This window comes from Neomonachus schauinslandi, chromosome 9, assembly GCF_002201575.2.
Source record: "Neomonachus schauinslandi chromosome 9, ASM220157v2, whole genome shotgun sequence".
In the NCBI taxonomy this organism is placed as follows: domain Eukaryota; kingdom Metazoa; phylum Chordata; class Mammalia; order Carnivora; family Phocidae; genus Neomonachus; species Neomonachus schauinslandi.
The window spans coordinates 134,191,448-134,216,816 of NC_058411.1; the positions used below are offsets into that span (position 1 = coordinate 134,191,448).

General features: G+C 42.4%; 1 protein-coding gene across 1 annotated transcript in view; it reads left to right on the plus strand.

Annotated features, from left to right (window-relative positions):
• The window catches only part of AKAP13 (A-kinase anchoring protein 13), a 112,662-nt gene that overhangs the window by 27,431 nt on the left and 59,862 nt on the right, over positions 1-25,369 (plus strand). The window contains exons 4-6 of the mRNA XM_044918144.1: positions 5,145-5,515; positions 12,722-12,914; positions 16,237-16,345. Of these exons, the coding sequence (XP_044774079.1) occupies positions 5,145-5,515; positions 12,722-12,914; positions 16,237-16,345 (673 nt within the window). The remainder of the gene's footprint in view (positions 1-5,144; positions 5,516-12,721; positions 12,915-16,236; positions 16,346-25,369) is intronic.

Consider the following 25,369-nt stretch of genomic DNA (forward strand, 5'->3'; position numbering starts at 1 on the left):
AATTTTGGTGAAGTGTAATTCATCCATTTTTTATGACTGTTGCTACCTGTGTCCTGTTCCTGATTTGTCTGCCCCCAGTCATAAAGTTTTCTTTTAGGACATCTATAATTTGGGCTTTTACATGTAGGATTGGAGTCCATCTTAATTTTTTTTTTTTTTTTAAAGATTTTATTTATTTATTTGACAGAGACACAGCGAGAGAGGGAACAAGCAGAGGGAGTGGGAGAGGGAGAAGCAGGCTTCCCGCGGAGCAGGGAGCCCGATGCGGGGCTCGATCCCGGCACCCTGGGATCATGACCTGAGCCAAAGGCAGACGCTTAACGACTGAGCCACCCAGGCGCCCCTCCATCTTAATTTTTTAAAACATTTTTATCACAGGTCTGTCATATATAATAGGACTGAGTCCTAGCTCTACTTAGAATCATCTGGAGAGCTTTAAGAAGAAAAAGAACCTGGCCCTTATCCCAGACCAGTTAAGTTAGAATCTTACTATGTAACCTCACTGGACCTCAGTGGTCTCATTTATAAAATGAAATAAGAATACCTACTTAATCAAATATTAAAAGAACAAATACATCTAAATCACTTAGTGCAGAGCCCCCATGTGGCAAGTATCCAGTAAATAATCATTACTCACATTTATGGAATGAATAGTCCATTGCATGTATATCTAAGTAAGAATCAGTTTCCCGAGCTTTATATAGACAGCATCATTTAATTTAGCCTTTCTCATTAACTTTTATTTATATCATTATTTTGTAATTTCAATTTTCCTAGTTTATTTGACCTTAAATTAAGCAAAACAGTATCTTTGGGTCAGTGCCCCTGGAGTCCGAGCTGTCCAGCGGGGGCTGATGCACAAGCCTTTGTATTGCTCATTGGGCCCGTTTTTTGCAAGCTTTCTCTTTGACTCCTAGAGATTTTTGCGAGCCTGATCACCATTTGCAGATTTTCAAGATGGCATAAACTGTAAGGAAAAAGAAGCTGTTGGTAGAGATGGTAGTTTATGTGTATGTTTCCATCCTCCCATATGCAGGAGGAAAACCAGTCAGGACAGCTCAAGGGAGGAAGGGCTCGTGTGTCAGTCTCAGGTCTAGACTCAGTCGTCTGTCTCCCAGTATGCTCGCTTTCTCGCAAACAAGCACAACTCCCAGCCACCCCTCCTCTCCTGTGTCTGCCTTTCTGCGTCTCTTTTCCTTCTCTGCCCTAACCCACTCCCAGTACTGCATCTTAAGGGAAAAGAAAAACAGAAAACTTGTATTTAGCAGAGAATTGTGTTCTGGTCATCTGCTTTTAAGACTAAAGGAAGAAAAACCATATATTTTTTTTCTTAAATATACACGTGTATATATTTCTTAAATATATTAAATGACTTGCAGGAACTTGGGCTATTACTCATGATTGTCTGGAGGAATGGTGCCAGGGGATCAGTTTAACTAGTACATCTGATTTACATAGAGTCAAAACCAAGTTTTTGAAAATGTGCTAGTTAAGTTAATCCCATGGCACCTTTTCTCCAGTCAGGACTAATATGTGAAGTCCCTGGAAGTCATTTAATTAGCAGACATTTTAAGAGAGAAGACCTCTCCAAAGAAAGACCAACATAACTCAAAAACTGTTAAGAATAAATAGTTTCAAATATTAGGCATGGAACATTCTATTATGTGACAGAAGCCATAACTTTTCTCCCTTCTGATGTATAAATGGAAAAACAGCATCCCCAAACCTGGTACTTTCTGTGAGGAGGGGGGAGAATGGTGGAAGTAACGGTTCTCGTATCTCTTATTTGGCAGATATCCCTAAGAACTTAAGCGCTAATAAATTCAGGACTGGAAAGGAATACTGGGGGAAAAAAATTCAAATGGTTAAAAAACCCACTTGTTCCCTCTATTCATGATTAAAATAGACAGTACCTTGCAACAGCCTTATATTAAGGCCTAGCCTTTTTAGACTTAAAGATCATCTTCTTAGGTAGACAAATTGAGGAAGTGGCTTAACTGTAGACGGATACCTAGCTGTAGAAAAACTAGGACCATATTCCGGGTTTAATTTTTGGTTATGCCCCTGACTGCTTTCTATTCTGCCAGGGTAGCATAAAGACATGATGAAGCTGGGAAATTCTTTGGAGAACACATAAGTCTTGGGAAAAAGTAATTTAGAGCCTTCTTTAGATTCAATCCAGCATTAAAGAAAAACCATTGGCCTCAGTATTTAGAAGTGAGTTTGTCCTGTTTTTCCCTTTTTCAAGTAATAACCACAAGCTCATAATAGTTGAAAGGTACAATAACAATACTCGAGTGTAAGAACATTGTACATTGTGAACTTCATTCTTACCAGGAGTACAAAACTAAAGAACTCATGCAATTACTGTGAAAACTCCCTGGTTATTTAATTTTTAGGGGGTTTGTTTTGTTTAGTTTATGAGTTAAAAGTACACACTAAGATGTGTCCTAGCACACACCAGGATCAACACTGCGTTGCGGATATATGCTAGACAGATGTCTCCTTTTTTAAAATGTGTACAAACAGGCCACCAACAATTTTCCCATCTTGTTTTAATGTCTTACAAAAGGGTAGATGCTTGTTTGTTAAGTCTCAGATTAGTAAAGTACCAAGAGAGATAACAGGTGGGCTTTCAAGGCAGTGTCCTTGCAAGGCCACTAGGCGCCAAACAGAAAAGAAGGACCTGTTCTGTCATCCGCACGTCATTTCCTAATCAGGAAGCACCAGCGTATGAGAATATATGATAAAAGGCTAAATGGAAACTTGAACTCATTTTCATTTCCTTTGAAGCCTTGCTTGTGTGTTTGACAATGGGCCCGTCACACATTTTGCTTTTTCATGCCCCTTCTGTTTGTCCCCTGGTACTGTTCTGAGAATTAAAGGTTGAGCAGCTTGAGGGTGAGTATATAGTTTCCTAGGGCTGCTGTCACCAATTACCACAAATTCGGTGGTGTGAAACAAAAATTTATTTTTCACGGTTTTGGAGGCAGGAGGTCCTACAATCAATGGGTCAGAAGGGCTGCTTTCCCTCAGGAGGCTCACAGGGAGAATCGTGTCCCTGCTCCTGTCCCAGCCTCTGCTACTTGCCAGCACTCCTTGGCTGGCCCAGGGCTGTAGACCCATCACCCCAAGCTCCGCCTCCCCGCATATCTCCCCCTGTCTCTTCTCTTCTCCTAAGGACACAACTCTTTTGGATTTAGGGGCCACCCTACTGTTGTATAATCTCATCTTAACTAATTACGCTTGAGGAGAACACAGTGAGAAAGCCAAGACATCCTGAAGGTTGGTATTTGCGACCGTCTACATTGTTCCTCTCTCTGGAGAGCAGCCCCATGATAGAATGCTTTAGGATGTGCAGGTTAATCCTCACTAACGTAAAAAGAACTGTCGATGATTTTATTTTAAAATAATACCTACTCTGTTTTAGAATCTACTTGGTTAAAGCATCGTTTTATTTTACAGTGTGGCCCAGTGAAGGGAACACAGGACCTTGAGATCTCGTCCTTGCAGAGGCGCCTTTTTTTTTTTTTTTAAGATTTTTTATTCATTTAAGAGAGAGCAAGAGCACGAGCAGGGGGGAGGGGCAGAGGAGGAGGGAGGAGCAGACTCCCTGCTGAGCAAGGAGTCTGATGACATGGGGCTCAATGACACAGGGCTCAGCTCGATCCCAGGACCCCGGGATCACAACCTGAGCCAAAGGCAGATGCTTAACCAGCGGAGAAGCCCAGGCACCGCCCCTGCAGGGGTTTTTTTTAAAGATGATGAGGGGGAACAGAACAGGGCAGTTTTAGTTGAAATCAGCCTGAGTTCACTTCACTGCTCACTGCCTATGTACTGGGAGGGCCTGGAGAGCCAGTCCGGGTCCTGGTGACCCCCACATCTCCCTCTTAGTCTCATCCCTCACGCATCATTTCAAGAGCAATTAACAGAGGAAACCGGATGCCACAGAGTGGGGGGTGGTGGGGAACTCCTATGAGCTGGCAGAGATTCAGCCCCAAAATTGTAGAGAATGCTTTTGAAGTGTTAATGTAAACATTTGAAAATACTCTCCTTCTAGAATAGGTCTTATTTTCTATTCCAAAGCTAAAAGGCTCATTAGTTCTCATAATTTTTAAAATCTTTCTCAAAGAACTATAAATTTCTTCACTCTTAATTAAAACTTCGAGTAGACTGGCTAATTAGGAAAATACTGTGAAGAAGGAAAAATAAACCACAGTATGCCTTTCCCTAGTCCCTGCTCCCTCTCCTAGAAGAACACAATAAAATAAAGATGTTAAGACAGTGCGGTGCCCAAATCTGAGAGTGTGATCATGCATCTTCTAGACACTTCTACTTACTTTCTGGGTAAATTCATCTTTTGAGTGTCAGGATGCTCATCTTTCCCTCACCTGTCAAAAGTGTGAGCTCTGGTGTATGTAGCAAACAGAGAATGTCAGGCTGCTTGGGATCAAAACTGTACTATTTCTCTTAGGCTCCCGAGGTTGGCCAGAGAAGGAACATCATCACTCACTCAAGACTCCATTGCCAGGACTGATTATGTTACGTGTATTTGGCTTGATGACACTGCCAGTCCTCAGTGAGAAATGAGAAAAAGGAATAGATTTCTTCCACGTAGGCATTCATGGCCAGAATGTGGGCATTTGTGGCAGATTTTAGGTAGGGTCATAAGCTATTTTGCATTTTTCAGTTACAGACTTGCTTTGGGAATATTAAATTCAGAATGACATCATGGCAGCCAAGCAGACAACCTTATTTTTAGTTAAAGCTTGGGGGAAAAATTAAACCTAATAGTAAATGAATTTATAGAGTTTTCATACAGAAACCCCAATACATAAGGGTTCTCTTCATTTCAGTTGGTGGTATTGGCCTGTGGAACTGACCTGAACCCGGGTTAGATGTTTTTCCCCTGTAAGAAAGGAATGGTCTGTGTACCTCTAATAAGAGGGTCAAGGGAACACAGACCTAGACCATACCTTCCTCGGGGACAACTTGAATCAAACTGTGACCATGCTTGAAAAAAGGAAACACCTGTTTGACGCCAGTTGTGATCTTGCCCATCCTACCCACTATGAAGCCACTCCTGGGTCGGGACTAATGAGGCCTTGCCATTTCCAACTGTGTGTGTTCTCTCTCCATGACAGCCCGAGGAAGAGCCGCTGGTCTGTGATATCACCGGATCCAGTTCGTCCACCGATGACACCGCTTCCTTGGACCGACATTCTTCTCACGGCAGTGATGTTTCCCTCCCCCAGATTTCAAATTTGAACAGGTCCAGAGATCAGCAGTGTCTTGACGGCTTCTACAGCCATGGTGTGGGAGCTGAGGGCCGAGAGAGCGAGGGTGAAGCTGCCGGCTCAGGTGAGATGGAGGAGGAGGAGATGGACAGCATCACCGAGGTGCCCGCGAACTGCTCCGTGCTGAGGAGCTCCATGCGCTCCCTGTCCCCTTTCCGGAGGCACAGCTGGGGTCCTGGGAAGAACGCGGCCAGTGATGCCGAAATGAACCAGCGCAGGTGAGGTGGACCCGGTGGGGCCGTTGGTTTCGTTTCTCAGTGTCTGCTTGCTTTTGATTCTGTGATTTGGTGTTATCGTGGTAAAAGAATTTAGGAGACACCGCGGTACAGAGGAAAGCAGATGGGCTTTGGAATCAGTAAAACATGTGTTCAAACCCCAGCTCTGTAACTCAGTATATAGATAAGCTTGGGCAAGTTACTTGACCCCTCTGGGCTTTAATTTTCTCATCTGTAAAATACCTGCCTTTCAGAATATTTGTGATAATAAATATTGCAAGTGAAATAGGTCTGCTACATGGTGGGGGTTTAATAAGTGCCAACAGTAGTTCAGGCCATATCTGTTAATAAAATTCATAGATTAAAAACTTGTGGAGGGAATAGAGTCCTGTCAACTTTGAATTAAAAACTAAACATGAAATCTTGTCTCAACACCATCTGTTTTCAAAGTGCTTCCCAGAAATTGTGGTCCGTTTCTAATGCGGAAAGTTTGGACAGAGTCTGAATGATCATTTAATCAGTAAGAGAGCCTAAGAATCATTCAGTATCATTGGATGGTTGGTATTTCTCCACGTATCCTCCAGTCTTTGGGGACGTGGGGACGTGTGACCCATGTCACACCTTCCGTTCGGGAGCAGGCTATGAAAAGGTAGTTTGGACTTGGCCTCTGACCACAGGCTGCTTCCAGGAATTTAAGCAGACGGTTTTAGCTCTAACGACCAAGTGCCGTGGGGCCTGCTGTATGTACAGAGTTGTGCTTACGCCCCAGCTACTTTCTGGATGAGGAAAAGCGGCTGAGGGAGCAGGCTGACCGTTGTGTGAATACAGGTGATGTGACAAACTCACCTGGAGCGGTTACAGCTTTTTTCTTTTTAATTCCCTGACCTCCTTACAACATGGCTCAGATTTCAGAGCTATAGATAGGTATGTGGAATCTGATGGCACTCACTCGTTTATTGTTTTATCCAGCCAACATATGTTGAGCACCCGCCACATGCCAGGCATTTCTAGGTTCTAGAGACACAGGTGAACGAGCCAGAGTCCCCGCCTTCGTGGAGCTCACAGCGATACCTTGCACTTGGCTCACGTGCTGCTCTTCTCAGACTTGTTTCATAACAAAGTATCCCACGTGATTTTCCAGTCCTCTCCCTGAGTCAGGTGGCACTTAACCCAAACCAGGTCAGTAGTAACTAGGTTTCTTATCTCCTAGTAAGTGCTCTTTCTGTGATTCCATATCATTTTCTGGTAGAGTTCAGGACATTACCCTTAAAAATAAGTAGTTGCTTTATCTGCTAGGTAGTTTTTATATACATTTGAAAGCATGGATTATATAAAAAGCAGTTTCTAAAAGCTTTCCTTCCCAGCTTTATTCACGCTGTACTTTTTTTTAAAAAGCATTCACACCAGTTAAAAAATAAATAAGGATGTGGGGAATCATCCCTAGAGCTGGAATTCTCTTCCTGAAGCAAGAATAGCCTCTTGGCAGGACATACTGTCAGAGATGCTAACGGCATCGAGAAACAAGGGTTTATTTTAAAAGGCAGTCCATTTTTCCTTATAACCCGCTATGGATTTCAGAGCTGGCTGTGACTGTGGATCCTGTAGCTCAGATGAGGAAATTAAAGCTCAGACTGAATGATTTGCCCCGGATTACATGGTGCTCTTAAGACTGAACTAAGACTAGAACCCTATCACTTAATTATTCATATTTGCAACCTGTATAATATCATGGCATCTCCTCTGTGAGCCTAGCAGACAGTCCCCTCACACCACTGCCCAGTGCCTCTGGAGTGATGGAAGGGCTTGAATCAGTTTGACTGATGCTGACAGTGTTATCTGCATATAGTATAACCTGAATTTTAAAGTCTTAAGAAAACCCTTCTAAAGCTTTGAATGGCCTTTTTAAAATCCTTTTACTTTTATAATTTAATAAACCTCATTCCTTGTCATCTGATTAACTCTGTGGAGCAAGGAGGGAGCAGAGTAACCCTCCCCAGAAATTGTCAGGCTGTCAGGCCTTTGTGGTTTTGATGTTTCTTACTCCACATTCTCTCATTCTTTGCCTTCCTGTACTGTTTCTCTGAGTGGCTCGTGTCTCTCCCCTTCGTGATGTCTGTATGCTTCATGCGTTTGTGTCCATTTTGTTTCACCTCGACACTGACCTCTTCCACCATTCATTTTCAGTTCATTGCGAGTTCTTGGGGATGTTGTCAGGAGACCTCCCATTCATAGGAGAAGGTACAGAGTTCACTAACTTGATGGACTAACTGTGTTGCCTCTGAGCTTCTACTAACAAGCATTTCATTTTGCTTGATCCATGATTAAACCGTCTTTTACAATAATGTCACGTCTGCTTCAGGCAAATAAAATATAAGTATTTATTAATTGCTGATGTCCATTTGCATATGAAATGGTTTTGTGAGTCTGAAATTTTTTCCTATTCTCTTTTTATCTTGAAACTTTTTTAGTGTTTTTTCCACCTTGTACTTACTGATGTTCAGATCACTTTGATAATAGGGTCTCCCCGACTCTCCCTAGGAGAATTCAAAGACACGTCGATTGTGCCTGTCTAATGGACCCTGGGGAGTGCATTTTCTTCCCCCACCCCACCCCCCAAGAAGGGGAAAGAACCAGAAATAATTGTGTGCTGGCACACAGGCCCTAACACATTCTAGGCCCCCTGACCATCTCCACTCCAATGTTGATGTAGTCATTTCCGAAAACAAGAGGCATCCACTCATCTCCCAGTCTTCCAACTCCTTAATTATTTTTTGTCAGGTAACATTTTGAAGCTAACAATTAGTAATTTAGAAGCTGAAAAGTCATTTCCAGTCAAAAAAAAATGCCGATTTGCTTTTCAGATGCTGAGTTTTACTTTGTTCAGAAGTTGTCACTAGTGACCTTTCCTTCCATTATTTGGGGGAAACAATTCGGAAATCCAAAAACGATGGTGGAATTATACATAGTTTCTCATATTGGGAGACATTTGTAAAGAGGTATTTTCACTTCTGAGCTGAAGCTCTTCCTTGGGAAGCTGGCAGGTAGTGGTCCTCCCTTCTTTGTCTTTTTCCAGATTTCAGGCACAAAATTGAGTTCAAATACAAATACCCTCGTGAATCTCGGGTGATGAGACTCAGTTGAGTTGTTCTCCCAGGGGAACAAGTTGTTAAATGCCGTTTTCAGTAGAAGTGTCTGAACCCTTTAGAGATCTAGTTAGCTCTCTGTAAAGCATCCATGTGTTGACAGTGGAAGGGGACAGGTGGCTGGATGCAGTCCCAGGAAGCATATAGATAAAGCTTCATGACAGGGCCACACACCATTTCACCCTTAGTCATTTTTCTGCAGGAAGAACGTGAAGTATCACTTAAAATTCTCTATGAAGCCTTAGCTAGTAAAACTGAAACATTCCCACAAGTGTTAAACGGTAGAGAGTGGGATATTTGGGGGTTTTTTTAAGAATCTAAAATTTTCTAAATCTCAAAATAAGGCCAAAGAATCATTAAATGTCACCCCCACTAATTGAGGAAATTGAGGATGCTCTCAAAAACACTCTCGTGTGCTCTCTCTCTCTCTGACAAAAATCTTTAAAAAAAAAAAGAACACTCTCGTGATAGGAGTTCTCTGCTAGAAGGAAGGGCAGATCTGCTGCCTCTGAAGGACCACCTGCAGCTTCCTTCCTGGAACCTTAGGACCCCCCTGTTACGTCCTCCTTCTGTCTCCCTGTCGCTCTCCATTCTCTCCATCCTAAATTTCACCCTGCTCTCACATCATTATCATTTTCTGAGAGTAAAGGGATGTTTAAATCTGTAGAGGGAGAGAATTTTTTTGAATGATAACTTGGTAGTGTATATTCGGTTGCTGATTTACCATGTTGGATATTTTAAAAAATTTTATTAACAGTTTGGAGATTCAAAATGAAATTAATAATTTCAGAGAATGGACTTCTTAGTCTCGTGTGTGTTTGTAAATTATATCAAGGCTTTCTTGCTTCCCTCACACGAGCAAATTATAAGTCAGTCTGATTTCGTTTATCAGGCTGGAGATGTGTCTCAGATGCTAAATTTTCCTTTCCGCTTCTGCCCTTTTGAGCTTTGTACTATTAATTTAACCTGATTTTAAGTGTTTTACTATTTAAATTACTTTTAAATGCCATGATTTTAGAGATTTACTTTTAGAAGGCTCCAAGTTCTTCGGTTTATTCTCCCACCACCTTCCTTATATCTTTTCCTCTGCCAGAAACCCCCACTTACTAAAACAAAATTAAGTGTATTCAAGGTATTCAAGGGGTTTTTGGTGTCTGTACATCTTCCCATTTGCAAGATTCCAGAGAGAGCTGAGGGGGTGTTCCTGTTATTCCCCCTTCTGAAAACAAAAACACGTCACTTAGAATTTTAAGGCCCCAAATAGTAGCGGTGTATTTTTAAACTGATTTTTTGTCAGTCAGAAATCCTGACCTATTGGTGCAGTTCCCTTTACAGTGTACCTGATATTTTGAATTGGTTATTTTTTTAGCTGGTTATATTTACATGGTATTTCTAACCCTAGATTTTCTGTTCCTCCTGCTTTAGAGTAAATATCAGTGCCGAGATAAAATAGATGATCAAATGGAGTTTTGCTTTTTTTTTTTAAATCTCAGGAAAATGGATGCAAACCTAAAATTAAGACACATTTCTAACTCAGTACCACAGAATTCCTTTTCTTTTGAAGAAAATACATGCCTTTGTTATCATTAAAATACAAGGAAATGTGACCATTGTGACGTGGCGAATCTTCATCACAAGAGCTTAGTGAGCAGGGTTTAAAGATGGGTGTGAGTGTTGATAGGATATCCTTATTAGGAAAGACTCATGAGTAGATGGACCCTTACTGGAAACATGTGAAGAAAATTGATGACCCAGTGAGCCTACCCCAGTGCAGTTTGACATTGTCCCTTTTAGTCAAGGGGGAGTTTAGTGTAGTTAAGGATTATCACTGTGGCCACGGAGGTCTGGGAGTGGCGTGGCAGAGCGAACGGAGAGATTGTCCCCAGTAGTGGGGATACGTCGGGAGAACACCTGAGGAGGGAGCCGTGGATGGAGTGGGCTCTTTGTTCAGAGTTGTTACCCTGGAACGAACTGACGTAGACATTTCCAGCACATTGTCTAGATGGATGTTAGCAGAGCAGTTTTAAGTTTCTGTGGTTTTTGTTCTAGCCTTTTTCTAAATTCTAAGTGTTACGTTCCTTATTTTTTGATGATCATATAAATCCATCTGTCTGTAACTATGGCTTTTCTTTTCAAACCCAATAACCCCGTCCCGTTTCCTCTTTTCTCCCTCCATTTCTGTTTCTGCCTTTGATGTCATCCCCAGTATGAGCTGGTGTCCCTCTGGTGTACAATACTCTGCTGCCCTGAGTGCTGACTTTAATTACAGAAGGTATGGTATTGTTCCATGTCCAGCCACCAAAGGGGGAATTATAAAATATGGCACCTGGGCTTCTGGCTGGGAGCTTGCTTCTGTGTGGCTAGAATGCATATGGCAGCGCGCTTTGTCTGGAGCACGGTGTTGAGTTGCCTCTCCTATGGGCATCACTAATCCATTTGAAGGGTTACAGACTAGGAGGTGGAGGGTGTACCCTGATGCGTCCTCTCTGTCTCAGGTGGCTGTAGATTCGGTGTTTTCTGCACAGACTTGTATCTCTGGTAGACCACCTCTCTCTCTGTTTTTGGTCTGTCCTAATTCCCAGAACCTGGGGATTCCCACATCCTGAGGAAAACAATGACAGAAGCAAGGCAGCTAATAAGATGCACTTATTTCTATTATGTTTCCAAATACCCCAATCTCTTTCGATTCCAAATTCACAGATTTCTCAATGTTTTATATTCTTCTCTCAATTAAGCGGCCAGATTTAATTACTAAAACATTTTCAAGATTAAGTTTTGTGGGTAATGATAGGCTGGTTTTCTCAGGCTTTACAAACAATTCACAATAGAAACCTAAATTTCTTCTTCACTTAGCATGTCTCCTTATCCCTGGTATTGCAGATGAGTTTCACAGAGACATTTACTTATACTTAATCGTGATTTCTATTGTCATATTGAAATAAGAAAAACAAAATCCATTGTTTAAATTACCCACTAGAGAAAAACAGAAGCATATGGTTTCAGTTCACAGTAGGTAATTTGTGAAATGCAAAAAGCAAATAACAGGCCCTCCGGACTGGCGTATGTGAGTTATTTGTAGAATTAACTGTTGTACAGCTTGAGCAGAGATAACTGCATAGCTTCAGTATACCTTCAAATGCATTTCCAGCTGCTTGTAATGGGGAACATGGTCAGCTACAGCTCTGTTCTGCTCTCTTGCTTATTGGAAAGAAGTTCCCGCTGCAGCTGTAACAGGTGTGGATGATTCTGGCTAGCAGCCCCGAGGCGGGTAGATGGCTAACTGCTCTCTGTAGTCTCCTGCTCACAAAAAAAACATGCTTTTTTCACTCTGCAGACCACAAAATCGTTACTCCAGGGATCCCATGCCCTAAATTTGCCCCCTTTTTGGGTCAGTCTTAAAACTCTTAGACTTAGCAGCTTTTCAGCATTTGTTCTTTAAGGTGGCCCATGCGCCTGTCTGCGACTCACAGTTCTCGGGAAGCCTGTCAGGCAGTTGTTGGACTGGCCAGACGTGCACAGATGCTGCTGCTCAGAAGTAATACTCAGGTCTCTGGGGTGGACACACACCTGTGAAATAGTAAAGGTCAGCTAGACTGTAGTTGAATGTAAAGTTGTATGGTCCACTTAATGGACACAAGGGCAAGTCTGGGTCTCCCTGTTTGTCTTCTGAAAGTGACTTACGCACCTGTTTTCTCTGTGCCGTTAATTCTTTGGCATTGGCTGAGTTAGACTTTGGCAAAGATCAATTACATCAGATCAAGGAAAAACAAAAGATCGGTAAGATAATACAGATGGTATATTGAAAAAAAAATCTTGAGAAAATGACCTTAGATGGTCACCATTTGAATAAGTTGAATGAAGTAAGAAAATCTCAGTGCAGTATTCTTTCTCAGCATACCAACGCCTCTGGGGGGAAAGGCACCCCTTGTGCCGTGCTCTTGGCGATAGCTTTGCTAGGTGACGTATAATATACCAGCAGGGAGATACACACGAAGCAATTTCCTATCCTCCTTTCCTTCCTGAGCCTCGGAAATGGCATGAATTAACTCCTTTGCTCTGTGTTCAGTTTCAGCCTAGAAGGCTTGGCCGGAGGAGCTGGTGCCGGAAACGAGCCATCTTCGTCTCTAGGTGTAGACTCTGTAAACACCAAAGAGCTCAGGCACCCTTTCAGTGGGGAAGAAAGGGGTGACTCTTTGGTGTCGCTTTCAGAGGAGGATCTGGAATCAGGCCAGAGAGAACACAGGATGCTTGATCAGCAGGTAAGGCTGAAGAGGGTATATACTGCTAACTTGGAAAAATTCACTTTACTTCCCTACAGTGTCCTCACATTAGGAACAAAGAAAGCAAGACTTACATCCATATAAGGCTACTGGCCGTGATTGCTTACCCATTATATAATGCACTCAATCTAGCACAAAGCAAGTTCTTAGCCCTTAATAGTAATTCAAGAATACCATTAAATCTGCATTAATTTAAATATTCCATCAAATATTTGAAGCATATGGTCTCAGTTCACAATAAGTAATTTGTAACCTTTTTTAAATTAGAAAAATACCCAGGTTATTAAATTTTTCCTTCTTATCTGAGGACTTCTTTTATCATCTCAATAGTATAAAGTGAGTCTTGAAGTGTGTTACACAACATTGTTAAATTTAAATTTCCTAATTTTTCAAAAACATATCCCTTCCTGGTGGGGGGGGGGGGGTGGAATCTTACTCTTTGTCTTCTCACATTGCCTAGGAAATGGCTATTTCTTTCTCTCTGCTTCCTGCAGCTGTCAGAATTTTTCAGAGAGCATCTGTACTCCCTCCCCGCCTGATGCTCTGCCCTCTTCATGCCTGCCACAGGCACTGCCTCTTGGAGGGCCTGGCCTTCCTCATAGCCGGTCAGGTGACTTTCCCAGGGCTCACCCTCGCAGGCCCTTCATTCCGATGCTCACCACCTGGGATGGGTCCTCGGGGAGTTTGCCTTGAGAACTGGAATTGTATGCTTTAGAGCATCGCACCCTGCTCCCGGTCTTTTATCCTTCTCTTGAGCCAACGGGACTTTGGATTGATTTCTAGGAGGATTCTGTGATACACATGCAAATGAAACATTTCTAATTAAACAGACACAAAATTAAACACCTGTCTTTGAGTAGGTGACTGGAGTTTTAGGTAGAGAGAGAATGAAACATTTCTAATTAAACCAACAAAAAAGTTAAACAGCCTGTTCTTTGAGTAGGTGACTAGGGTTTTATGTAGACATTTAATGTTTTGTTATACCCCACTACATAGCAGTGATATGCCCAAATAGAAATTGGACACTGGAGGATTACCTTAATAATGAATGTATTACTTACGTGAATGCCCAAGAGAATTTCGGCTGGATGAAAGTCAAATTGAAGGCCCAAAGGAATTTTGCCCGGTTATCCCCTCCCCCCACCCTCCGTGTCTCCTGGGCCTGATAGTTTAGAAAAAGTTAAGAAAAATAACAAGAAGATGGAGAATAGGGTGCCTGGCTGGCTCAGTCAGTGGAGCATGTGACTCTTGATCTCGGGGTTATGAGTTTGAGCCCCACATTGGGTGTAGAGATGATTAAAAAAATAAATAAACCTTTTAAAAAATAAATTTTTAAAGAATATGGAGAATATATTTATTGAGGCAAATGATTTAAATTCAACCTAACGGTAACAGAAAAAGGGAGTGAAAATAGAAACAATTCTTTATCATGACTTGCCAATAGCATCTTTGGTTAGTAGAGAGTCTGAAGAATAAACCACATTTCATGTGCGTACAATCCTTTGGAAGTCTATTGTAAGACCAGACAAAATACCAAAATTGTGGGTTTATGAACAGAATCCTAGACTTACAGCCAATATATCCCTTCGGATTCTGCATAAGCCCTTTTGTGTGAGAACTTCACGCCCATTTGAAGCGACTTGCCTGAGGCCTCATAACTGGCCATTAGCTGGACAGCATTAATCTCAGAATTCTTGGCTGTTAGTCTCACTGCTTTTTTTCACATTTTTGAAGTAGGGGAGTTTTCATGAGGAAATGGGAACATTTTAATTTCCTTAATATTGTTTATGTAAAACCTTTTCTGAAACTCCTATTTCTAGGAATTGGACAGAGAACCCTGTCTGTTAGTAAGTGATGTCAGTTACCACTGAAGTCTTTCTCAAATGGCTTTTCTGATTTAGTCTTTATAGATGAAGTTGCGGACATTTTCGTGCTTTCCTGTGCTTGTTAACCTTCCTGGAACTGTCTGCTCACCCACACTTTTTGTCTTGTGTGCAACCTCAGTGGGTATTTGAGCTGCTGGTATCTCTGATCTGGACAGGTTGCCTACAGGCAGCTTACTGCTGAAGGTCTCTGCCTTTCACTGAGGTCATTTTTCAGACCTCACAGTTGTATTTGAAACATAGCAACTGTTTGCCTCAGACTCCACGGTTACCCATGGAACAAGTTTTCAATAATCAGAAGTCTTTGGCACACTTGAGTTGAATTCATGGTACTAACAGATTTTCATTGCTTGCCTTTGAGCATATGCAGATTTTAGCCTACTATGAAGGGAGGGGAATCATGACAAAGTTAGATAACAGTTCAAAATGGCTCTCAGAACAAAGGAGAGGGAGCCCCTCACCACCAGAAGAGTCCTAGTGAACACCGGTGGACTCTCCTTCTAAGGGTGTTATTACAGGAGCTTCTGCAGTTGGTTGCATTACATGCCCTCAAAGCTGCTGTGGATTTACTGAGGGAGGTAAATTACCAGGTTTTAGCCCCCCTCTTGTTACTGTAGAAGCAGTCTAATCTTAGAAGAGGAAATGAAAGAGATTTAGGCTTCTTCCCAGATGCACAGCTGCCTTGCTCTTGATCTTAAAACACCTTTTACTTGCAGCTCTGTTCCCAACTCGTTAAAATCAGAAAATAATATTACTAATACCTACTATATCTCTAGAAAGGACATTTAGATTCTCAAAGAACAAGAGCTACTGTATGTAGTTCGATATTTCCAGTGAAGTTATTTTGTCTGATTATGCATTCAACAAATGTTTACTAAGCATGTACTAAAGTTTAAAACATTATCAGGCATTGGGCGCCTGGGTGGCTCAGTTGGTTAAGCGACTGCCTTCGGCTCAGGTCGTGATCCTGGAGTCCCGGGATCGAGTCCCGCATCGGGCTCCCTGCTCAGCGGGGAGTCTGCTTCTCCCTCTGATCCTCCTCCCTCTCATGCTGTCTCTCATTCTCGCTTTAAATCTTTAAAAAAAAAAAAAAACATTATCAGGCATTATGAGGGATATGAAACCCGCTGTACAGGATGGCTACTCTCATTATTCCCATTTTACAGATAAGAAAAGTAAGGTTCATGAAAGCTAAGTAACTCCTCTGAAGTTAGACTGAGTTAGACTGTTGTCAAGCAGCAGGGGCAGACTTGAATCCAGTATCTCTAGCTGCAGAGCTGTGCTCTTACCCCTCCCGTGTACTGCCTTCTGCTCCTAGGTTGGGCCGGAAGGTACAGCTCTGTGCTTATCTAGAAATGATAAGAACATGACTTAAAACCTGTTCTTCAGTTATTTATTTTGTTTCTTTAACTTCACAGCCGTGTCACAGATCTAAACAACAGGGATTCAATTACTGTACATCAGCCATTTCTTCTCCACTAACAAAATCCATCTCATTAATGACAATCAGCCATCCTGGGTTGGACCGTAAGTATATTACTTTTTTTGTTTTTAAATTAAGTGTATTTTAAACACTTTCTCTGTCATTTTTCTCATTTTAAGACCCTGTAACATTACCTTCCAAAATTTGCCTGCCTCTTCCTTTGAATGGCTCATTTACACAGAGAAGGTGACAGACAGCTCAGTTTTGGGAACTTATTCCTTTTGTCACCTAAAAAAATCTCTTTCGTACATTAAATGCATTATAGTCTTAGGCCTAAACCTGACACGGATTTCTTTAAACTTTTTATTTTGAAGTAATTTCAGACTTTAAAAATAGTTACAACGGTGCAAAGAATTACCATATGTTTGGGACTTAGAGTTCCCAAATGTTACTATAACCATAACCTGGAGTCCCCCACATGTTATATATGTTATATAAAAGTGTCATAACTTTTTATCAATCTTTCTTCCTCTGTCATCATTTCTTTTAAAGTTTTTCTGAAACACTGGAGAATAAGTTATAAACACAATGCAGTTATGTCTGAAAGATATTCTATTCTATTACTGTAGTACAATTATCCAAATTTTATCCAATATTTATTTCCTGAGCTCTTCAAAAACATCAAGCGTGGGCCATCTGGGTGGCTCAGTCGTTAAGCACCTGCCTTTGGCTCAGGTCCTGATCCCAGGGTTCTGGGATTGAGCCCCGCATCGGGCTCCCTGCTCCACGGGAAGCCTGCTTCTCCCTCTCCCACTCCCCCTGCTTGTGTTCCCTCTCTTGCTATGTCTCTCTCTGTCAAATAAATAAATAAAAAATCTTTAAAAAAAAAAGAAAAAAGTCAAGCTCATGAAAGAAAAAGAAAGACAGATACATTTTTAGTTGGTTAAGCATGTGCCAAAAGAATTACATTTGCAAATGATGAATGGAGCTATATGCAGGTTTCGGACCCGCTGGCTGGGTAAGTTAGATGTCTGGCATCCGTAAGCACAGGGCCTTTGCAAATAAAAGATGCTCAGAAACATTATTTGAATTGGATCTAAATGTTTGCCATGGAAAGGCAGCTTGTTATTTGAGAAAGCCCACCTTCTTGTTTTAATTTTTAAAATCTTGAGTATTTTTCTATGAGTAATTACAATTTGAGATCACAATGTAAAGATTTAATGCTCACCAGGGAGGGAGTGATCCATTATTTGCTGAAAGACCGTGTATTCAGGAGGCTGAGGCAGAGGGAATAAATAAACTCTATGGTGTTTCTGGTGCTTCTTCGGTGTCCCCTGATACAACTCATCTTAAAAGAGTTGGGGACAGAAGCAGCTGCCCTGCATTAGGGAGATGACTTACTGCAGGCCTCATCTTTTTAACTTCCACAGTAGAATTAAGACATGATAGATAATTCTATTAACCTTGTCCTCGTTTTCATGATCACTGCTTCACATCTGGCCTGTTTCGTGTGCCTACTGATGACATGTTCTCAAAGATGCGGATGTGACCCTGCAGAATTACAACTGGAATAGCTTTCCCTGTGTTTGTTTGGGTTTTGGTTTTGTTTTGATCTGGCTTTGGGTTAGAGGTTTTGCTGGTATGGAATGAAAATCATTAGAACAAAATAGTTAATATTGGATTTGATGAGCCTGGAGTGCTAGAGCTCAATAGCCAAAGACAGACAGGAAAGCACTCTTAAGTGAGACATTTCAGCTCTTTGTAGCTTCCTTCCATGACTAGTGAGTGTGGTGTCATGGTGGAGAGTCTACTCCCATAGCAACAGATACCCAACACCAACAGAATGTGTCCCATGGAGGGATCTTTTTCCTATATTTTGTGACACACTCTCTTGCCTCGTGCATGAAACACTTCATTAATTTTTCCTCCAAAAAGCCAGACGGTTTTTGACTGTGTTTTCAGTTGCTAGCCAAACACTAAATAATGCGGCTAACTCCCAGAAGACACTGTCCTAGAGTGCCAGGAGTTATGGCACATGGAGCTTTTCCTCCTTTTGCTGGGAAATGTTCTGCTCCGCTCACTGAGGGTACTGAAATGAGTTAGACTATTGTCAAGACTAGAGCTCTAAGCAAGAGTTTAATCCTTTGGTTAAAATAGGGTACCCTCATTCTAACTTAACATTGTACATTTCATGCACGTTTGAATGATAAAGTCGTAAATCAGGTAGCTAGCCCCACAAATTCCCTGAGTTAGCATATGCTGTAATTAGAGGATTAATCAACTCTAATGACACTGTTTCTCCTTAGTCCCTCCCCATATACAATTAAATTAGTTTTTCCCAAGTGTGTTTTTTTATTCTGCTCTAGAAACATAAATTTTTTCACAGATGTAAAACTTCTGGCAGTTGAACAGAAGACTAAACCTTGTGTCCCATGCGCTGTGCCTTTAAGCATCAGGGTCACTGGACAGTTCTCGATTTGCCATAGACTGCATTCCAAATCGCTTAAATACTCTGCGTGATTCATCTCTGGTCATGGTCTCCCTAGCTGAAAGGATCATAACTAACATCTACAAAGTGATTTTAAAGCCGCGAAAGCATTCAGTACACTTAAAACGTTTTAACTGTTGTTTTACTGTAAGCACACAGTTGGTGGCTGTGTGACCTTGGGCTAGATAGTGAAATTCTGTGTGTCAATTACTTGATTAAATGGGTAATAAAGTGATAAGGCTTAAATGTGCATTTGTGTCAATGTCATTAGCATATTTCCTGGCTTATAAGAAGCGGTTGTTAGGGAGTGAGTTCCTGGTGCCTATAGAACAGTGCCAGAGTCTGTCTGTCTTTGACCAGAGTGTAAACGTTAAAGAAACGAGAACGCCATCCCTCATTGTCTTTAAGTGGCTGTGTCTTACGAGTACACTTGTCTAGGAACAAAGTACTTTCTAAGCTCAACCTTATTTCACTACTTCCAACTTCTACCTGTGCTGTCTCTTCTTCCTTCAAAGAAATTAGCTGCTTCTGCCACAGCCTTTCACAGCTGTTAACATTTGGGCATTTCTGAAAATGTATGTCTCCTGAGCCTGTTGTCTGGTATGTCCTGTTGGGTCATTTTCTAGAAGAGAAAAACAGAGAAACTCAACATTATTTCTAAGCTGGGATCATTTTCTCATATCCATTGATACAGAGGAAAACACTGAGTAAAGGTGGTGACTAATGGATTTCTGTGTCATTTTCTGGGGTTTGGAAAGTAGACAGGCGACAACTTACTCAGGAACCACGATGGGTAGGGAAGCTGTCCTCACTCCTGTCTTGGCTGTGCTGTCTTGGGGGGAACACGAATGCATCTCACCAGTTCATTTTTTAGGGAATGGGAATAGCACTGAAGCTACCTGCATCATGTGGGGAAATGCTGGGAGGGCTGCCCTTAGAGAAACTGCTCCCAGAGATGTGTTTGGTCCCGTTTCTCCTTCTTGCATCAGAGCTGATGGAGTGGAGGCTCCCGGAGACGTGTTTGGCCCCATTTCTCCTCCTTGCATCAGAGAGCATGGAGCGAAGGCTCCCAGCTTGCCAGGAGACCTAGATGATTTCTTGATTGAACTTAATAATAAACTTTGTTTTTGCATGTACAGAATAATTCCGTTATTACAGATGATCCCTTTCCAAGAGTATATTTTAAAACATCTCATTGCTTGTACTGAGAAGATGCTTACGAATAGTAGAGAAAGTGCTTGGTTGATTGTATCCCCGGAAGGGCCCTCACCACCTTAGTGGTGGTGATGTTAAAAGGAGAATTGTACCCGTTAGATAGATTTTTTTTTAACTCAGAGGCTTTTAATGAGAAATCATTTTCCCTTCATTTTTCAGGGAGTGTTATCACAAAGAACATATATGTTGCATACATGTTGAGGATACGCCTTTAGATATTCATACAAATAGGTTTTTCCTTATGATCCATGAAATTGCGGCAAAAGGTTTTGTGTAGCAAGAGAGCTCATTTTCATTTCCTGAATTTGCTTTGCATTTGGAAATAACTTTAGAAAGCACATAAAGAGGGTACCTTAACTTGTACTAGCCGTCACTGCCCGAAAAGCCAGTGTATGCGTATTCGTGCCAGCAGCTGTCTGATCTCTGTCGTTGATGTAGCTGCAGACAGTCTCGGATCACTTAGTTTTTGTGCGGGGTATTACGTTGGTGTAGGGCTTTTTCATTTCATTTAGGACACTGAGCTTTCAGAAATCCTGACAGAGGGAAATTCATTTATTACTTTGTTTATTCAGGAAGCACTTGCCTTACTCTGTGCCAGGCACCAGGCCAGACAGTGGTAGGAGAGGGATGAGCTTAGAGGCCCGGTTTCTTTCCTCACCACATTCACGCAGAGAAGAGAACAGGTGCATGTAATAGGAAGTGATCAGTGCAGCAAGTGAAAGAAACACTGGGCTTTTCAGGAGCATCTGACAGGGGCGGCTTACCGGGGAGAAGTAATCTCAAAGTTGAGACCAACGGGAGACTAGGATTCGGTACAGGAGTGAGTGCAGGCATGCCGCAAGGTATCACGGTTCCGTTCCAGACCACCACGGTGAAGCAGATACCACAGTAAAGCAAGTCAGGTGAATTACTAGGTTTCCCAGAGCATATAAATGTTATGTTTACACTGTGCTATGGTCACATGTGCAATAACATGTCTAAAAAAAAAGCCGTGCACATACCTAAATTAAAAAATACCTTATTGCTAGGGGCGCCTGGGTGGCTCAGTTGGTTGGGCGGCTGCCTTCGGCTTGGGTCATGATCCTGGAGTCCCTGGATCGAGTCCCACATCGGGCTCCCTGCTCAGCAGGGGAGTCTTCTTCTCCCTCTGACCCTCCCCCCCCTCATGCGCTCTTTCTTGCTCTCTCAAATAAATAAATAAATAAATAAAATCTTTAAAAAAAAAAAAAAAAACCTTATTGCTAAAAAATGCTAACCATCACCTGAGCTTTTGGTGAGTTGTAATCTTTTTGCTGGTGGAGGGTCTTGCCTACAGGCTGGTGGCTGCTGAAGGCTGGGTGGCTGTGGCAATTCCTCAGAATAGGACAGCAGTGAAGTTTGCCATATAGATTGATTCTTCCTATCATGAATGATTTCTCTAGCATGCGATGCTGTCTGATAGCATCTTACCCACAGAACTTCTTTCAAAATTGAAGTCTGTCCTCTCAAAACCTGCTGCTGTTTTATCAGTTAAGTTTGTGGGATATTCTAAATTCTTTGTTGTCGTTCCAACAATCTTCACAGCATCTTCACCAGGAGTAGATTCCATCTCAGAATCCAGTTTCATTGCTCATCCATAAGAAACAACTCCCCATCTGTTAAAGTTTTGTCATGAGATTGAAACAATTCATTCCCATCTTCAGGCTCCACATCTGTTCCTAGTTCTCTTGCTGTTTTCACCACATTTGCAGTGACTTCTTCCACTGACATCATGAACCCCTCAAAGTCATCCACGAGGGTTGGAATCAGCTTCTTCCAAACTCCTGTTCATGTTGATATTCTGAACTCTTCCCATGAATCACGAATGTTCTTATTGGCATCCAGAATGGTGAATCCTTTCCAGAAGGGTTTCAGTTTACTCTGTCCAGATCCAGCAGAGGAGTCACTATCTGTGGCAGCTATAGTCTTATGAAATATATTTCTTAAAATAATAAGACTTAAAAGTCAAAATGACTCCTTGATCCATGGGCTGCAGAATGGATGTTGTGTTAGCAGGCATGAAAACAACGTGAATCTCCTTGTCAATCTCCGTCAGAGCTCTAGGGTGACCAGGTGCATTATCAATGAGTAGTACTGTTCTTGAAAGGTATCTTTTTTTCAGAGCAGTGGATCTCAAGAATGGGCTTAAGATATTCAGAAAAGCATGTTGTAAGTGGATGTGCTATCAACCAGGCTTTGTTGTTCCACTGACAGAGCACAGCCATAGTAGATTTAGCATAATTTTTAGAGGCCCCAGGATTTTTGGAATGGTACATGAGCATTGGCTTCAACTTACAGTCAGCAGCAGCATTAGCCCCTGACAAGACAGTCAGCCCGTCCTTTGAGGCTTTGTAGCCAGGCCCTGGCCTCCCCTCTCTGGCGGTGAAAGTCCTAGATGGCATCGTCTTTTGACAGAAGGCTGTTTGGTCCACACTGAAAATCCGTTGTGTAGTGGAAGCCAGGCCCTGGCCTCCCCTGGCCTCCCCTCTCTGGCGGTGAAAGTCCTAGATGGCATCGTCTTCTGATAGAAGGCTGTTTGGTCCACGCTGAAAATCCATTGTGTAGTGGAACCACCTTCATATTCGAATGATCTCCACTAGATCTTCTGGAGACCTCGCTGCTGCTTCACCTTGCAGTTTGATGTCGTGGGGATGGCTGGCTGCCTTAAACCTCCTGAACAACCTCTGCTAGCTTCAAAATTTTCTTATGCAGCTTCGTCCCCTCCTTCAGCCTTCACAGAATTGAAGAGAGTGAGGGCCTTGCTCTGGACTAAGCTTTGGCTTAAGGGAATGTTGTGGCTGGTGTGATCTCTGACCCAAACCACTAAAACTTTCTCCATATCAGCAATAAATCCGTTTGCCTTTCTTATCATTCATGTGTTCAGTGGAGTAGCACTTTGAATTTCCTTCAAGAACTTTTCCTTTGCCTTCACAACTTGGCTGTTTGACACGAGAGGCCTAGCTCTCAGCCTGCCTTAATCACTGTGCTTAATTATTTCTAGCTTTTGATATAAAGTGAGAGACGTGGGACTCTTTCTTTCACTTGAACACTCAGAGGCTATTGCAGGGTTACTAATTGGCCTAATTTTAATATCGTGTCTAGGAATCAGGGAGGCCCGATGGGCAGGGTGGGTAACGGCTGATCGTTCTCGCTGAAGTTCACGGTCTTATATGGGAGTGGTGTGTAGCGCCCCAAAACAATTACATTAGATCACCGATCACAGATTACCATAACAAATGTCATAATAACGAAAATGTTTGAAATATTGCAGAAATTATCAAGACTGCTTATGGACACAAAGTGAGGGGATGCTGCTAGCAAAATGGCACTGATAGGCTTGTTCAACCCTGGGTCGCCACAGACCTTCGATTTGTAAAAGTTGCAGTATCTGCGAAGTGCAGTTAAACGAAGTGCTGTAAAATGAGGTGTGCTTGTGTGTGGAAAGCAAGACCTCTGGGGTATTTGGGTTTCTTGTCTGAGGGCAGTGGAGTGATTTAAGGTGATTGAATGGATCAATTCAGACACTTCAGAGAGACCACACTGACGTCAGTGTTGGGGAGCAGAGGTGACGGATCAGGAGAAGGCGAGAATTCTGGAATACAGAATCAAAAGAACTGAGTGAGGCGTGACAGAAGCCTTCAAGGGTGGTGCCCAGGTTTCTGTTCAGAGTAATTCTTTGGATGTTAGGTACCACTTACCAAACAAAGGAGTACAGGAGGAGGAGCAGGTCTGGAGGAAAAGAGGAGTCCACTTCCGTGCTTGCTCAGTTTGCGTGGCCTGTGGGCCAACCCCACCCCCCAGAGGGGAGCAGTCTCTTGAGCCCAAAGGACAGCTCTGGCTGAAGGGAGGGCAGGTGTGTGTCACCAGTCCATCCTATGCTGACTCTACTTTAGGGAGGGCAGGGGGTGAGGAGGTTTGGGGTGAGGGAGAAGAGAGCAAAACTCAGAATCCTGAGAAACACCACCCCTCCAGGTGTTTTCACTCTAAAGGAAAAAACTCCAGCTATAAATTATGACCATTAGGGCGCCTGGGTGGCTCAGTCGTTAAGCGTCTGCCTTCGGCTCAGGTCATGATCCCAGGGTCCTGGGATCGAGCCCCGCATCGGGCTCTCTGCTCCGCGGGAAGCCTGCTTCTCCCTCTCCCACTCCCCCTGCTTGTGTTCCCTCTCTCGCTGTGTCTCTCTCTGTCAAATAAATAAATAAAATCTTTAAAAAAAAAATGACCGTTAAAAATAATGGACTTGTTTTCTTATTCTAGCAAGTAGGTGTTTGTTTTGTTGGATGAATTTTTTAAGCTGTATTGGAATTCTACATATTCAGAAATAAAGATGGAAAATTAAATATGGTGCTGGCCTAGACCGCCTTTCCTGGAACCAAACAGGCTTGTGATGTGATTCCATTCAGCCTGGTTTGAGGTGCCTTTGACTTTGTTCTGGAACAGTCTGCGTGCACTAACGTCTTCTGTGAACCCACTTCTCAGCCCAGCCGCGGATGCAGCCAGCAAGGCGGGTCTCCTTCTCCGTCCGCATCTCTCCACATCTCCTTAAGTCTAAAACCCTTTTTTCTCTTGGCTCTTCTTACTCCAGTGATGAGGAGGAGGAGTTGCATAGTAAGTAAGCAACTTTGGTGTCCGTGGCTATTCTCCAGAGTCTGACCAGTGCTGAAAATGCTGTCAGCTTAACTAAGAAATTGGGGACTTTTATCCCTTGCATGCCGTCATTTCTAAATCACTTGTCTTCATGCTTCGCTTTGAAAATTAACCTGGATGAAACCGTTTTGGCCTTCTCTACACCACCTGCACTGGTTGATCCCGTGGCCTGACTACAGGGCATGGGCATGTGTTCCTGGCCCACCTTGTACCTTGTGTGTACTGAGCACTAATTTCACAGAGCTTTCTATTTGATAACATAAATTTCACTTTTCCTTATTTTGCTTTTTTTGTCTCATGGGACACCTAGATATCCACCTTTGGTATTTAAAAGCTAATGTTAAACATTTTTCTTCTCACCTTTCAGACGACACGTGTCTTTAAAAATACCTTTCCCTTGGGGCACCTCACGGGCTACAGCATGTGGCTCTTGATCTCAGGGTTGTGAGTTCGAACCCCACGGTGGGCAAAGAGATTACTTCAGAAAAAAAAAGAAAGAAAGAAAAAATACCTTTCCTTTGCGGTTACACCCCATGAATTAGGGGGTGGGCGTTATAGATTCATTTCCTTCCTTCCTACCTTCTTTCCTTCGGAACTTTTATTTTTCAATCTAAACTGCGGTGTGGATTTCAGATTAGTATATCCTTAACTGATAATGCCTAGTTTAAAAACTTTATAAAGTATCAGTTTTAGTAATCTTGGAAAGGAAATGAATTCTCCCCCCCCCCATTAAAAATCACTGTTTTCAATTATTCAGGAC